Here is a 16,882-nt window from a genome sequence, read left to right on the forward strand (position 1 = left end):
TTCTTTGGGTTTGGATCTTCATCTGAACCTTCTTTGAATAGTGCTCTAACAACCTCTATCTGTCATTGCTCTCGACAGTACATCCAACCTATCTATTAATGAGCAAAAGGCAAATTGTTTTTTTTTTTTTTTTCTGTTTTCCATAATTTTAACTAAAAAACTATGATCGGGACTGGAGACAAGATTGTCATTCCGGTAGTGTAAAACATCAAGTCCTTCACCCCCAAGTACCATGCTGAGCTTGGAATTATGTAAGGGAATAGTGCTTCCCGGAGTCGAACCTGGACAGCCAGCCTAACAGTGGAAGCCGGTTCCAACTACGCTAACTCTTTTTAGGGTGAGGTAAATACGGGTTGAATGGACATATTTTATAAAGGGGGCCGACTTTATTGAATCGATGTTGGGCAAATCAGCCGACCAATTTGTAACGATTCTCTCCAATGTTGTCAGTATCGGCCCTGAATCGTTTGGCCACCGATTCAGCTGGTCGATACTCAAGTGAATCGTTCTATATAAGCCTAAAACTAATAATAAATTATTACTTATCAATAGTAACGTGTAGGGATGGCAGGGGCGGGGGAGAAGGTCTCCACCCTCCTCTTAAAATTCTGCCCTCCATCCCCCCACACAGGTATTGATTTTAACCTCTATCTCTGTTTTATGTCCTCTATCTCTGGACCAAACGAGGAGCTGACTAGTTATCCCTCAGTCTACTGTCATCTTTGAAAAGAATTTTAGCATTTTACTAACAAGGATCCAGGACGGGGCGGGGCAAAGCCAGGGAAACCGCCATCCACGCACGGTTTTTGATTTTAACTTCCATCCTAGTCCTCCATCTCCAGTCCAAACGGGGTGAGGCAGGGTGGGGCCTCATTTTCTCCGGGTCCACTGCCATCCCTAGTAACGTGACACGTGTTACAATTATAAAAATAATATTAAAAATTATTTTTTGATATTTTTTACATTTATTAAAAATAACCGATTCAGGCTTGCAGCGTACGATTTTCTGCTGATACCATGTGTATCGGCAGATACAGGCCGATACCCACCGATACTGATAACATTGATTCTCTCAAGACCGCCTTTCATGAAAAAGATATTTTCAATATCAAGCAAGTTCGTTTTTCCGCAAAGATAATCAAATCGTTCCATTTTCTAAGACTTTAACATTTAAAAAGGTTCCAGTGACGATGACTAAAACGGTATGGGATTGAAACTTGAATGGCTCTCTCTCTTAAATTGAATCTGGAAGGGCGTTACCAATGACCGTGACCCGCAAAGTCGACGTGTGTCCTGAAAGGTGGCTAACGTGTTCGTCATTGTCACCACCCAGTAATTGCCATGAAACAAAGGGGTATCTTCTTTCATTTGGAGTTCCCTTCAGTGTCTGAGGAGGAAGAAGCATTTTTTAAACGGGGAAGAAGAGATGACCCAACAACACTCCTGAGTCTCTCGCTTGGGTCCTCCGCTTCGAGCTTCTCCTCCTCCTCAACTTCTTGAAGCTTTTAACAAGGTACCATCATCATCTTCGTCGTTTATTTACGATGGTTGTATCCTTTTAGTCCTCTTTTCCTTGTCATAGATTCTGTAAACCATGTAGTGTTGGTGTTTATTCTTTCTGTTTGTAGTTTCAGATTGAATTTAACTATGATGGTGCTCTGTTTAAAAACTCCATACCATGAAGCTACCTACCAGTCAAGAGCACTATGATGGTGCTCTGTTCAATTCATTTTTTTTTAATGTTAGTTGTCTGGTGGTTTTATTTCTTTGTGTTGATAGTTATCCTTCTTGTCTATCTAGTTCTTACGCTTTCGTAGTCTTTTGTATTTTTGGGGGTACACATAAATTGTTTTTCCCTTGCATAGAAGTTTTTATGGATTGTTTCATCCAACTCCCTTCTCTTGCTTGTTTGCTCCCTCTTTCTTGTTTTCTTTTTTCATGAGAACTTTGAGGAAGTTGGGTGTATCTACTGCAGGTAACTTTGTGTGAAGATGGGCTCTCAAAAGTTTGTTTTGGTTGGCGTCATTCTGTGTGCTGTTCTGTGTCCTTTGGTTCTTCCAACTCCCACTGTCAAGTTAATAAGGATTCCGCTAAGGAAGCGAAAGTTGGATCTCAATAGTCTAGAGGCAGTAAGAGTTGCACGTAGAGAATGCAAACCGGTGGATCGTCTTCAGAAATATGGTTTTGGCTACAATTCTGGCGTCTCAGATGTTGATATAGTGCCCTTGAAGAACTATATGGATGCTCAATATTTTGGGGAGATTGGCATCGGTACACCACCGCAGAAATTTCTGGTTATATTTGATACTGGCAGCTCAAATCTGTGGGTTCCATCATCAAAATGCTATTTTTCTGTGAGTTTTGGGGTTCTTAGCTGCTTTTTAGATGTTTTATGTTTTGTTTTTTTTTTCGAATAATTTTTTCTTCATGCATTCCCTATGCGACTTCATGTTTGGTGTTACTCCAACCTTGTGAAAAATGGGTTTCAGAAAAGAGATTTCAAGCCTAGAGGCACGTTCTTAAGATCGCTATCTTTAGAACTTCAATCGCCCCACTCTGGAAATTCCGAAGATGCGAAAAAGGGTTTTGTTACGACTGAGTTCCCAGGATACAACTAGGCTTGAACCTCAAGAGAGTCACTGCTTCGCAAGAACAAATGACCTCTCCCACACATGAACTCTGCAAGCCAAACCGAGAAGAAAGAAAGGAGAAAACTGGAGAGTCAGAAATTCCGATGTCTTCAAAAGACGAAAATAGAAGATATTTATAGACTTTTAGAGAGGCCAAAACGTTTTGCGATAAATGAGATTAATGGCCATAAATCTGACAGTTTGAAAATAGGACGAAAAGGTACCTGAACGGTCACCCACCTTTGACTGTCAATCAAAGGCCTTCAAAACCGTCCAACAGTCACAAAGCGCCTTAAACTCAATATAAATGCTATTAAAACCTTTTAAATGGCCAGATATCTCAAAACCGAAAAATCAAAACGGATATTTGCGCCTCATATGCACCTCGCATCGCTGCGAGCGTGCGAAGTGCAAAGTGCGCCATCAAAACGCCACATTGCGCCTCAAGCACCTTTGCGCACACGCGCGCGCGAACGGCGCGTCCGTTGCTGCACGATGCGCAGCAACGTCCGCAAGCCACCCAAAGACACAAGGCTTACCAAAGTAAAGAATAGAGAACAAAGCCTGTATTTAAACCACTAGAAAAACTGATTTCTCTTAGATATGAGACTAAACCTTTTAAAGCACTTTTGGTGGAAAAAAAAATCACCAATTTTAAAACTTTACTAACAATCCCCCACTAGTTTTAAAATATATTTGGCTTGCATAGAAACTTATGCATCAGTGAGTGTCTGCATGACTTGAACCCCCACTATTTGAAAGAAAACCTAAATTAACCAAGGTGCTAAGTGGACTTACCTTGAACTTAGCTCCTTATATTGTTAACGGAGTTTTCAATCATACATAGGTTTCCAAAAGTTCGATTGTGTGGATTTCATGTTGGCACATTTAGAGCCTTGTGCTTTCCTAGATTCATGAGTGCTCTAGAAAATTGCCAATTCTCATAAGAAACGACTCACATTTCTACACTCATATAGGTGAGTTTGTCTAGGTGTACAGTAACACACACCCTAGCCTTAAGGCCTACAAACTCATTAAGAGTTATTAGCTCAACCCTCATATTAGTTACGACTCATGCACATACATCAGTAATGGGCTTACATAAATATGCTCAATATCTGTCATTCACCAATTCGTTTCCCATTGAACCTATGCATGTGGGGTCTCCAGCGCTCTAGGTTGGGTATCCTTAGGTGATGACTTATTTGGCTTAATTCCCATTCCCCTCGATGTTTTATTGATGACATCTCTCGAAAGACCTTTCGTAAATGGGTTTGCCAAATTTTGACATGACTTCACACATATTTCAATGAAATAATATTGTCATCAATCATTTGTCTTATAAAATTGTGTCTTAGACTAATATGTCTAGACTTTCCATTGTATTTCATATTACCTGCTTTACATATAGCTGATTGGCTATCACAAAACATTGAAATAGCAGGTATAGGCTTCTCACCTAGTGGAATATCCACTAGCATATTCTTAAGCCATTCAGCTTCTCTACAAGCAGATGCCAAAGCAATAAACTCAGATTCCATTGTAGAATGAGTTATACAAGTCTGTTTCTTAGACCCCCATGCAACTGCTCCTCCACCAAGGGTAAAAACCCAACCACTCGTAGACTTGGAATCTTCAAAATCGGTATTCCAACTTGCATCACTATACCCTTCAATAATAGCAGGAAACTCGGTATAGTGAATTCTATAGTCTAAAGTATGCTTTAGATATCTAAGAATCCTGTTCACTGCATTCCAGTGTTGATGACCAGGATTATTAGTGTATCTACACACTTTACTCATTGTATAGGCAATATCAGGCCTTGTGCAGTTCATTGCATACATAAGGCTACCTACAACACTGACATATTTTAATTGTTGAACACTTGCACCAACATTAGGAGTCAATTTCATATTTGGATCATATGGGGTGCATGCTGGTGAACTATTAAGATATTCATACTTTGTAAGAATTTTCTCAATATAATGTGATTGACATAATACAATGTCATTTTTATTTCTTATAATTTTGATTCCTAAAATAACATCCGCAACACCCAAGTCTTTCATACAAAACAAGGAAGATAAAAATATTTTTGTTTGATTTATGCATTCACTATTGTTACCCAAAATAAGCATATCATCAACATATAAACAGATAATAATAATTGAACTACTATCTACTTTACTGTAGACACATTTGTCAGCATCATGAATTTTAAAACCATTATGTACCAGAGAACTATCAAAATTTTCATGCCATTGCTTAGGGGCTTGCTTTAATCCATATAAGCATTTCTCAAGTTTGCAAACTTTGCGTTCTTGCCCTAGCACTACAAAACCTTCAGGTTGCTCCATATATATCTCTTTATCTAATTCTCCATTCAAAAAGGCCGTTTTCACGTCCATTTGATGGATTTGAAGCTTATATATGGCAGCCATGACAATCAGAATTCTAATAGTAGATATTCTGGTTACAGGAGCAAAAGTATCAAAATAATCAATACATTCTTTTTGTTTAAAGCCTTTTGCAACCAAACGCGCTTTAAATTTATCGATTGTACCATCAGCTTTTAATTTCTTTTTGAAAATCCATTTGCAGCAAATAGTTTTGCAACCAACAGGTAAATCCACTAATTTCCAAACATTATTAGACATAATTGATTCTATTTCATCATTAATAGCTTCTCTCTAAAAGGCAACATCTTGAGAAGACATAGCCTCTTAAAAAGACACAGGATCATTCTCAATTAGAAATGTATAAAAGTCAGAACCAAAATTAGTTGGCTTTCTAATGCGTTTACTGTGTCTAACTTCAGTTTCTGGTTCATCAACACAATCATTAGAATATTCAATCATGTCATTAACAGGATGTTCATCTACTGTAATGCGATTGCCATCAAGAAGAGAATCAAATGCATTTTTATGTTCTATGAAAGATGCATCTCTAGATTCTATAATAACATCATTAACAATGTCCAGAAATCTATATGCTTTACTATGTTCAGCATACCCAACAAATGCACATTTAAATGCTTTAGGTCCAACCTTCTTTCTTTTATTTTCTGGAATTTTAACATATGCTAAACAACCCCAAACACGAAAATAACTAAGATTAGGTTTCTTACCAAAACACAATTCATAAGGTGATTTTTCAAATTTGGAATAAGAAACTCGGTTAAGAATATAACAAGCAGAAAGTATAGCCTCTCCCCATAAGTTGAAATGCAAACCCGTATTAAGAAGCATAGCATTCATCATTTCTACAAGTGTTCTGTTTTTCCTTTCTGCTATTCCATTTTGTTCAGGAGTTCTAGGTGCAGAAGTTTGATGGATAATGCCATTATCTCCACATAATTTATCAAATTCTCCTCCTAAGTATTCACCTCCTCTATCTGTTCTTAAATGTACAATATTTGTTTTAAACCTATTTTGTACTTCAGCAAGATAAATAAGAAATTTGGAAAATGCTTCAGATTTATGTTTCATCAAATAAACATAACAAAATTTCGAGTAATCATCTATAAAGGTAATGAAGTACCTATTGCCACCACGACTTAAAACATTATCCATCGTACACACATCAGAATGCACTAATTCAAGCAATTTATAATTCTTTTCTACACTAGGAAACAAAAGTCTAGTTAGCTTAGTTTGAATGCATGTCTCACACTTATGTTTATGTTCTATTCTAACATGATAAGGAAGAAGACCAAAGTTATTCATATTATGAATGCAACGAGAATTTATATGTCCTAATCTTGAATGCCAAAGAAAATAGAAGTCAGCCATATAAACAGAAGTAGTAGCTTCATTTATGCTCATCTTGAACATACCACCAACGGAAAACCCTTTTCCTACAAAGATTTTTCCTTTGGTCACAGTTACAATCTCAGACTCAATAACAATCTTAAAGCCATTTCGTGACAGTAGATCTGCAGAGATTAAATTTTTTCGAACTTCTGGAGCATAGTGGACATTCTCAAGTGTTAGAACTTTCCCGGAGGTAAACTTAATTTTCACACTCTCTTTTCCCAGCATTTTAGTTGAGGAAGAGTTTCCCATAAAGAGATTGCATCCCTCCCCCACTACTTCATACGACTTGAACAAGTTTCTGTCGTTTGCCACATGAACAGTTCTTCCAGTATTCAGGTACCAGTCCTTATTTGCAACCACCATAAAGGTTTCAGAGATTACAACAACAAGCCTCTCTTCTGACTCATTTGGCTTAGGACCAGTCTTCTTCCGTTCTCTGCATTCTCTAGCAAAATGGCCAAACTTGCCACAAACATAACAACTAATTTTCTTTTTATCAGTTGGCTTTTTCCCTTTCACGAAATTCTTTTTGATTTTCTGGGTTTTCATGATTTTGCCACACTTGTTACTAACAAAATTCACTTTAGGATAACCTTCTTTAGGACTCGAATTCTTTTTGTCACGAAGACGAGTCTCCTCCTCAATTCAGATGTCCTTAAGAAGACCATCTAAAGTGATTTTCTCATTTTTATGTTTTAAGTGACTCCTATATTCTTTCCAGGAATCTGACAGTTTTCCAATGATGACAGCAACTTGGAAGTCATCATCAAGATACATACCTTCTCTGTTGATCTTATAGGCCAGTATTTGCATCTCATGAATTTGAGCAAGTATCGACTTATCATCAACAATAGAAAAATTAACATACTGATCTACAATAAACCTTTTGTTACCAGCATCTTCTGCATTGTACTTGATCTCGAGAGCATTCCACAACTCTCCAACCGACTCCAATGGTGAATACAGGTCAAAGAGAGAATCGACTAAAGTGTTCAGGATATGCCCTTTGCATCTGTAGTTGTCAGTATGCCACTTCTCTCGCTCTTTCTTCTGTTTTTCTGTCTCAACTTCTCCAGCAACGATAGTGGGACAGGGCTTTTTGAGAACATAGTCGATATGCAGCTCGGACAACAAGAAAGATACCTTTGATTGCCACCGCTTGAAGTTTGACTCATCAAATCGATCGAGTTTTCAAGGTCATGGCTAAGCAGATTGATGGAGTTGGATGTCGAACCAGAGGCCATAATGAAGTTCTAAAATTGTTACTCCAACCTTGTGAAAAATGGGTTTCAGAAAAGAGATTTCAAGCCTAGAGGCACGTTCTTAAGATCGCTATCTTTAGAACTTCAATCGCCCCACTCCGGAAATTCCGAAGATGCGAAAAAGGGTTTTGTTACGACTGAGTTCCCATGATACAACTAGGCTTGAACCTCAAGAGAGTCACTGCTTCGCAAGAACATATGACCTCTCCCACACATGAACTCTGCAAACCAAACCGAGAAAAAAGAAAGGAGAAAACTGGAGAGTCAGAAATTCCGATGTCTTCAAAAGACGAAAATAGAAGATATTTATAGACTTTTAGAGAGGCCAAAACGTTTTGCGATAAATGAGATTAATGGCCATAAATCTGACAGTTTGAAAATAGGACGAAAAGGTACTTGAACGGTCACCCACCTTTGACTGTCAATCAAAGGCCTTCAAAACCGTCCAACAGTCACAAAGCGCCTTAAACTCAATATAAATGCTATTAAAACCTTTCAAATGGCCAGATATCTCAAAACCGAAAAATCAAAATGGATATTTGTACCTCATATGCACCTCGCACCGCTGCGAGCGTGCGAAGTGCGCCATCAAAACGCCACATTGCGCCTCAAGCGCCCTTGCGCACACGCGCGCGTGCGCGCGAACGGCACGTCCGTTGCTGCACGATGCGCAACAACGTCCGCAAGCCACCCAAAGACACAAGGCTTACCAAAGTAAAGAATAGATAACAAAGCCTGTATTTAAACCACTAGAAAAACTGATTTCTCTTAGATATGAGACTAAACCTTTTAAAGCACTTTTGGTGGAAAGAAATCACCAATTTTAAAACTTTCCTAACAGTTGGCGCATCTGACTGAATGCTTAAGAATTAACTTTTAAGTTCTTTGATTGGCATGATTTTAAAAGGGCATCATCTGATAAGGTGCTTAAGGAGTAACATTGTGTGTGTATGTGCTCACGTCCGTACGTGCGTGCATGTGAGGGGTATTGCTTTCTGTGCTTACCAGGATGTCGCAGTTACATAGAAGGGAAATAATAGTTGAAAATGAAAGAATTATAAGTTGACTAACTTGAATTTTAAATATTTGTTGTTAAATCCACTAGAACAATATTAACGTCTTATTTAGTCAAATTGGGATTCAGCAAGTTGGCTGATTGGCAAAGATCTTGCCTGAGGTTGGATGTGAATTTTTGTGGCGTTTATCTCTCAGACTGACTACTGGAAAACAGAAAGAGAATAAAGCAAGGAACGGTAGCCTGGGAAGAGGAAAATAAAAGCAAATATCTATGTTTATGATAATCAGACTCATGGAACAAGTTTTCATAATGTTCTGAAGACTTCATTTAAAAGGTTAAAATACCAAATGTAAACTGAATCCTCATTTTCCTCCTCGAGTAAGTGGTAGAAAGAATGATTTTTAAATAAAACAAAGTTTTCCTTTGAGAAAGTTACCTTTAGTTGATGGTACTAATCATGGTGGTGATGTTAGCGTTCTTATTTTTTGGTATTTTTAATGCTGATTCAAAAGAGATGTCATTACCTTCCTCCACTATTTTTGTTATCTTCTGCCCTAGTATGACATTTTTATTTGGTTCATTCTCATTAAGCTATGTATTAGAGAAAATTAGATGTGCTTGATCAAGGAACTTTTACTTCATTGCAGGTTGCTTGCTATTTCCACTCCAGGTTCAGGGCAAGCCAATCGAGTACTTACAGAAAGATTGGTACAACCACCCTTTGCCAAGTTTCTTCCAAGCGTGATATTATTTTTATCGTCTAGTGGATGAAGTAAATTATACACCCAATTAACTGTTTTCTTTGTTCTACCATGGATTTGTGTGTATGTGTGCATGCGCACACACATGCATGTGTGTCTGTCTGTGTGAACAGAAAAGGATAAGTAAAGTGCTATTCAACCCCATAAGATGGAAACGGTATTTACATAGAGATTTTGTTGAAGTCTTATTTCATTTTCTTTTATTGCATCCAATTTGTATATAGACTTTTCACTACCATATTGGGTTTGTGCTTTCACAAATCCTGCCATTTGCAGAAATTGTCTACTCCATAAGGATGTCTATTTCTTTCTTTCAAGTTGACATTGTGGGGTGCTTTGTGATTTATCCAGTTCATTAGTTCTTAAGGAGAATTTGTGATAAAATCGAGGGATAAAGGATACCATTTATTGACTATACAGCTTGGCTGAAACATTGGACTGGTGTCCTGTGTGAGGCTTGTTTTAGGAAATATACAGATGTGGATATTCATAGTCTGTATTTTATTGGAGATTTTTTATTTCCATGCCAAGGTCTGCACCCTGGTAATTGTTTTTTTATTGTTAAAACTATACCATTTCTGTATGGATTCATGTCAGTGAACATGTTGGGTCATGACATTGGGGAGAAAGAAGTTGAGTCCAGTCTTTTTATACAGGAAAATCATGCGAAATACACTATGGATCTGGTTCGATATCTGGATTTTTCAGCCAAGATGATTTACAAGTTGGAGACCTTGTTGTCAAAGATCAGGTTTGTCTTGGTATTGTCCTTTTCATTTTTCACTTCATTATCCCTTTTTTCTGGTCTGCTCAAGGTCAGCAGTATCAAAGGTTTTCTTCATTTCTCAGGTTTTTATTGAAGCTACTAAAGAGCCAAGTTTAACATTCTTGGTGGCCAAGTTCGATGGAATACTTGGTCTTGGATTTCAGGAGATATCTGTTGGAAATGTTACACCCGTGTGGTAATAATCTTGTTTCACTATGGTTATACTGCTGGATTCTTCCATTATCTTCTTATCCTATTTTTGGATTTTGCCTCTCTGGTTAGGCATGCTTTGTGTGGAGGAGGGAAGTTTCTTAATGGTCATTTAAATTCGTGTGGTTTTGAAACTGATTGATTTTTCCTTATTTGCAGGTATAACATGTATGAACAAGATCTTTTAGATAAACCAGTTTTCTCGTTCTGGCTCGACCGACAGATTGATGACTCAGAGGGAGGAGAAATTGTGTTTGGCGGTATCGATAGGAGTCACTTTAAGGGTGATCATACTTATGTTCCAGTTACTCGCAAGGGTTATTGGCAGGTTAATCAAATCAAAATTTGTCTCGTAAGAGGACTAGAAACATATAACTTCTTGATTCTTTCAGATCTTTATGTATACTGTGTTTTTTTGCAGTTTGATATTGGGGATTTTATTATTGGTAATCAGTCGACAGGTAAAGTAATAAGATTTGATGGAATGGGCCCTTGAATTTTTTATGTGCATTGTGTATTTTTAGTTCTTAACTTAAGATCATTCATTTTCAGGATTTTGTGCTAGTGGTTGCGCTGCCATTGCAGATTCTGGGACTTCTTTAATTGCGGGGCCAACTGTAAACACTCATTCCTTGTCATAGCTATTAAAAGGCTGGCTTTGTTATGCATAATGTATTTGTATCAAGTCCAGATTGATCATGAGCGTGACCTATGTTATTGGTTTGCTGAATGAATGCACAAAAATACAGCATTTTACTGATGGATATCTTATCAACCAGCTTCAAATGTGTGTTGCACCTTGGTATTGGTGTTGCCTTTTGGGGGAAGAGAAGATAGATTCTTTTCAGCAGCATCTTTCAGTTCATTTAGAGTCGGTGCATGCCTGGTGTTCTTAATCCAAAGAGTACTGTAGTCTTTGAGGCCAGGATCCATGCCAAAGGAACTGTAAAGGGGAATATCTGTTTGATAACATGATGTTCTCAGTTGCCATTTTCCCTATTGTTGAATAGCGTAATTAGATTAACCAAGCAAAGTTGGTAATCACGTGTGCACCCCCATGTACTGTAGGTTAGGACTTGTATGATGCTTCTACACGTGCAACTTCATATAAGCATGGCTTTCTAATGTAGATATTCTTGTATGGACTTTTGTTGGATTAACCCTTACAAATTTTGCCTCCTTTATCAACTATATTAAATCAGGAATGGATTTTATTGTGGATATACATGTATAGAGGAAAATCAGTTATATTATAAAGGACTTTTCGGAAAGATATTTCTTTCTGACACATTGTCAACTTTGTGAAATTTTGAATAACATGCCTTGTGTAAGATGGTGAATTAATTTTTGACCACCAAGGCAGACCTTTTGGTGTTTATGCTATTAAAATAATGACTTGTTGCAATTTATATAGCTGCAACTCTGAAAGGGTTTCTTCAAGCAAGCATTCTCCTAACTGATTGTCCTTTCTTCCTTTTTTATTTTCTTCAGACTGTTGTGGCAGAAATAAACCATGCCATTGGTGCCGAGGGAATTGTGAGCCAAGAATGTAAAGAAGTAGTCTCACAGTATGGGGATTTGATATTGGAACTGTTGCTTGCAGAGGTACTTTCGTCATCCTTCCCCAACATTTTACTGGGTTCTCTCTGTCATTTTTATTTTGGTGCTTCACAAAGATGAGCTCTTCTTAACATCATTACAGAAAGGAATGATTGCTGTAATGCTATTAATAGCAAGCAGACATGAGATAATGAATATAAACAGAAACAAATGTAAGAATTGCTTATGCAGATTCCTTGTGGAAAGTCCCACTAAAAGGAAGGATGTTTATTTGTCCATCTTATGTGTTGGTATCTGTGCTGTCTAGATATTCAGTTGGTATCATAATGTGTTTGTAGTCCTAGATTGAGTTTACACTAGAATACTATGACCTGAATGCTTGGTTTTAATTACCTTTGCAGACACAGCCCCAGAAAGTATGCTCCCAGATTGGTTTGTGTGAATTTGATGGAGCCCATGATGTTAGGTAAGGAATTTCATTGTAAATGTTTGATTTTCCTTTCTCTTATGTGTTTTAATTGCTACTTGACCATCACAGTCATAACCATGTTGTGCAGTGTTGGCATAGCATCTGTTCTTGAAAAGGAAAAGAGGGAAAAGGTGTTCATCAATCAGAGTGCTGCATGTTCTGCCTGTGAGATGGCTGCTATTTGGATTCAGAATCAGATTAGGCAAAATCAGACAAAGACTCGAATTCTAAACTATGTTAATGAGGTGATTTGCTATCATATAACCAGTTCGTCTATCTGAACAAAGTGATATCATTGCTTAATGCATGTCAATTGTGTGCTAGCTTTGTGAACGCTTGCCAAGTCCTATGGGTGAATCAGTTGTTGATTGCAACAATATATCAATCATGCCAAATGTTTCAGTTACGATTGGAAATAGACTCTTCAGCCTTACCCCAGACCAGGTATGTTGGTTCACTTTTTTTTTTTATGTATCTTTCCATGTAAACATCATCGTCTTCAGATTTTCATGAATTTGATGTATACTAGACTTTTTGGTTTCAAGTGCTTTGTCTGTATTGATAAAACAACATTGTGTCATACTGGGATATTTGCTTTACTGTAAGGTCGGACTACCAAGTCTAGGGTTGCATCTACCTGGATCCCATTGGGAGCAACTCAGAGGGTTGTCCAGCCAATTTTTCACAGGGAGCGTCTGAAATATACAAAGTGAGTGGTGATGCTGGTCACAAAAGCAAGAATCTGGTGACCAGTTTTAACCTAAGCCTGTTTGATTCCCCAATATAGTATGTGGATTACTAATATTGGAGTTGTCCTAGGGCTCAATATTGACCTTTCCAAGGGTTCAATGTTGTCTTAAATTAGCAAAGATCTATTATCTGACTTGAACTTTCCCAACACTTGATAAACGCGGTTCCTGGTTGAGAAAAATGGAAAATGCAGACTATATCAAATCTCGACTCTTATCATTGTATATGTTCCTTTGATAGCGTGTCATCCTTCTGGTACATATCTCCTTTCATTCCCTGGTTTATGAAACTTCATGATGGATGGCATCTTATTACCTGTGATGTGTCTTCTTTCTTTCATTCCCTGCTCTCTAAAAATTCATGATGGATGACAACAATCAAATCAGGCAGATAATGAGCGAGCACTTTTAGTCACATACTTTGGGATTTGGGCATGTTATGCAACTAACTTGAGAATAAAATACTAGAATAACAAAATCCAAATTTGGCTACTTTAAATTTAAAATACCATCTTGATTCTTAATCCTTGAAGCTGCTAGAGATGCTCTTAGGAAATCACATCTCTTGTTGGATGTCTGATTGTTGTCTGCCTATGTAACCGGGACACAGCACTTAGGATGCCGTACCCGTGTCGACACGGGTACTGGTACCTGGGCACGGCATTTGCTGTGTCCCCATATCCTATATTATATTATATTATATATTTTAATATATAATATATATTAGATATATAAGATATATAAGATATATTTTAAATATATAAGATATATTTTAGATATATAAGATATATTTTTAGTGTATATTTAGCCGTGTCCCTGTACCCACATTTTTTGGAATTGCCGTGTCATACCCTCCATACCCACACCGGTACCCGTACCCAGGTGACATAGTTGGCTGCCTAACTGAAGAAATGTTAACTAAAAGAATCAAGACACCTGTTGGATGGGACTTTTCATCCTGTTGCGGGAGAACTCAAGATAGTTGTGTAGGAAATGATACCTAGCCAAATGGATCTTGCAAAGAAAATACACGTATGGACTGATTAACAGCATTGCAAAATCTGATGGCTGTAGTGTTATTCTTTTATGTATTCATCTTCATTCATTATGTAGGAAAGAGTTTGAAAAGATATTACCACTTGATTAAGATGAAGGCAATAGGATGATCATTAAAAATAAAAATAAAAGTTTTAATTTTTCATGCATCAACAGAACGATAGTAACATTAGACATACACAGATGAAGATGCATAGATACATGTACGTGCCTTTCTCTCTCTCATATGCATTATTAATTGTTTGAAATGTATTAGAGCGGGAGAGATTTGAAAAACTCTAAGGAATCTTTTCAAATACATTTCCAACAATTGATAACGTAGATAGGGAAATGTAGTTTAAAGAGATCTGTAGTAGGCAGGTCATTATCAACAGAGTTGCTAGTGGAATTTGACGAATAATGGTTAATGATGAGTCCTTGTAGAGGAAAATGATATATTGATCATAGGCTTGAAAAATAAGTCTTTCTAGATGTCCACATTTATTGTAGAGTTATCAACTGTTTTCTCTCAGGATGTTCGATCTTGTAGAACTGCTGCAAATGACATAATTGCAACTTAAATTTTAGTTGCCCAGTTAGTTTCAAGTGTTTTCTTAAGGGATTTTCCAAGCCTTATTTCATCATCTTTGGGGTGCCTATAGAATAATATCCACCATTGGTGGCCACTGGATAAACATGCTTTTGCCATACTATTAGTCTGTTGCACACAAGAGGAGAGTTTATTAAAATTCTAAAGCATAGGCGAATCAAACAATGGTCTTTCCATATTCAAAATTTTGCCTCATCTCCTTGCTGATACTTGGTAGCTTCCAGAAAATAGTCAGCACCTCAAGCTGAGATCTTTCTTCTATTATGTTATGCCTTCTAAAGCCCATCGTGAGTCGGAAAAAGCCATCTTTAGATCTGTTCATACTTAACCCATTTGAAAAAGGGTAAAAAAAGAGAGAAGAAAATGACAGTTTTTGGTCACCAAGTAAAGGAAAATTATGGGAATGTAATGTATCAAATAGTTTTATGTGCCAGTGTGGAGGCATGACACAGAGACATGGTACTTTGAAAAATGATAATAACCTGTAACATTAACATGATATTTGAAAATATCATGTTTCTATCAGTTATTCGACATGCCATGATAAATTGTGATCACATATGCTTTCATTTGTTTTTGATCTTCACAGTGAAGAGTAAAAAGTAAGATGAGTAAAGAGTCATTTCAAAAAAGGCCCTTTATGAAATCCATCTAAGTTGTGAAACCAGTGAAGAGTAAAAAGTAAGATGAGTAAAGAGCGTCATTTAAAAAAAGGCCCTTTATGAAATCCATCCTTCTAAGTTGTGAAACTCTTGCTTCTTCTTTGGTCTTCCAGGGTTTCATGAGGAAAGTCCTTGCATCCTTGCCCCATAACTCGATTGTTCTGTCCTATGAAGTCTTATCCCAACTACAAGTAATGAAACTAATCATCTTCACCATCATCAAGAAGCTCAACAAGTAGTGAAACTAACTTTTGGTGTTAATTTGATGAATGGGCACACAGTCATTTGACTTGATCATCTTCCATGAAACCAAGCAACTTTATGCCCGGTCATAGGCTGAGTTAAATTAGTATCGCCAAATAAGTTTGGAATTGTTGTACCAAAGCTGTATCCTTAGTTGTCTGAATCACTTGAAGACAGCTGAGTGGAAACATACTTTCTGGTAAAACTGATCTTGCACTTCTTGGATTGGTTAGACAATGAATCCAAGTTTATTGTGATGGGTTTGACCAGTCCGGTATGGTCATATTTTTATCATACTGTGGTTAGATAACAGGAAATGTCATTACTTTGGGCGACATCTATCTTGCCATATTGACCCTTTTGGCATGCTTACATGGATTATGAATTATTCTTCATTTTGATTTGTTGGACAGTACATTCTGAAAGTTGGAGAAGGTCAAGCAGCTGTATGCTTAAGTGGGTTTATGGCGATGGATGTGCCGCCACCTCTGGGCCCAATCTGGTTGGTTTTTCATACGTTATTTATTCTTGATGAGCTTGATACATTGATAAATACAGAATATGTACTAGAACTGAGCTGAAGCCTAGACATGCATGCATGCACATGCAGGATTCTTGGAGATGTTTTCATGGGGGCATACCATACCGTTTTTGACTTTGGGAGTCTGCGAGTCGGGTTTGCTGAAGCTGCTTAGAGAACCATTGTGCTACCCTTGTAAATAATAAGGTATATTTGTTTAGGCAGTTATTATGGATGTCTATGGCGCTGATTATCATGTACTTAAGTCTCTTGTTTCGCCTTGTGTTCCCCATCTTCAGTGTAACTAAGCTTGGTGTCTACTGCTCGTAAATACTGGTTGACATGTTTGCGATTGTGCCCTCTGTGTGTGTGTGTGCATGCACGCGTGTGCGTGAGCGCACTCGTGTGCTGTCTCGTGATACCTTGTTAATGGTGGACGATGAGTCAGAAGGGCAAAACCCTAATGAGGGAAGGGATTCATGGTTACGGATGGTGGTCTGAGGTCTTAACATGGTGTTTTTCTATGTTGGTCCTGGCCTGTTTTATATCCTTGTTCATATAGCTACCAATTT

General features: G+C 37.5%; 1 protein-coding gene across 1 annotated transcript; it reads left to right on the plus strand.

Moving 5' to 3' along the window:
- Positions 1-1,370: 1,370 nt before the first annotated feature.
- On the plus strand, positions 1,371-16,628 carry LOC149820968 (cyprosin-like). The gene is made up of 14 exons (XM_089982107.1): positions 1,371-1,513; positions 1,976-2,354; positions 9,373-9,433; positions 10,143-10,237; positions 10,336-10,448; positions 10,622-10,790; positions 10,884-10,923; positions 11,015-11,079; positions 11,954-12,067; positions 12,424-12,488; positions 12,580-12,736; positions 12,816-12,935; positions 16,204-16,292; positions 16,401-16,628. Exons 2-14 carry the CDS (start codon positions 1,992-1,994, stop codon positions 16,483-16,485), a joined length of 1,536 nt encoding a protein of 511 aa, XP_089838233.1. The 5' UTR covers positions 1,371-1,513; positions 1,976-1,991; the 3' UTR covers positions 16,486-16,628.
- The last annotated feature ends 254 nt before the right edge of the window (positions 16,629-16,882 follow it).

Source organism: Nuphar pumila, chromosome 12 (genome assembly GCF_984573655.1).
Source record: "Nuphar pumila chromosome 12, dmNupPumi1.hap1.1, whole genome shotgun sequence".
NCBI lineage: Eukaryota > Viridiplantae > Streptophyta > Magnoliopsida > Nymphaeales > Nymphaeaceae > Nuphar > Nuphar pumila.

Coding starts and splice junctions, on each gene's coding strand:
- LOC149820968 (XM_089982107.1), top strand. CDS start 1,992: ATGGGCTCTCAAAAGTTTGTTTTGGTTGGCGTCATTCTGTGTGCTGTT. Junction 12,068..12,423: donor TGGAACTGTTGCTTGCAGAG/GTACTTTCGTCA, acceptor TTACCTTTGCAG/ACACAGCCCCAGAAAGTATG. Junction 16,293..16,400: donor CCACCTCTGGGCCCAATCTG/GTTGGTTTTTCA, acceptor ATGCACATGCAG/GATTCTTGGAGATGTTTTCA.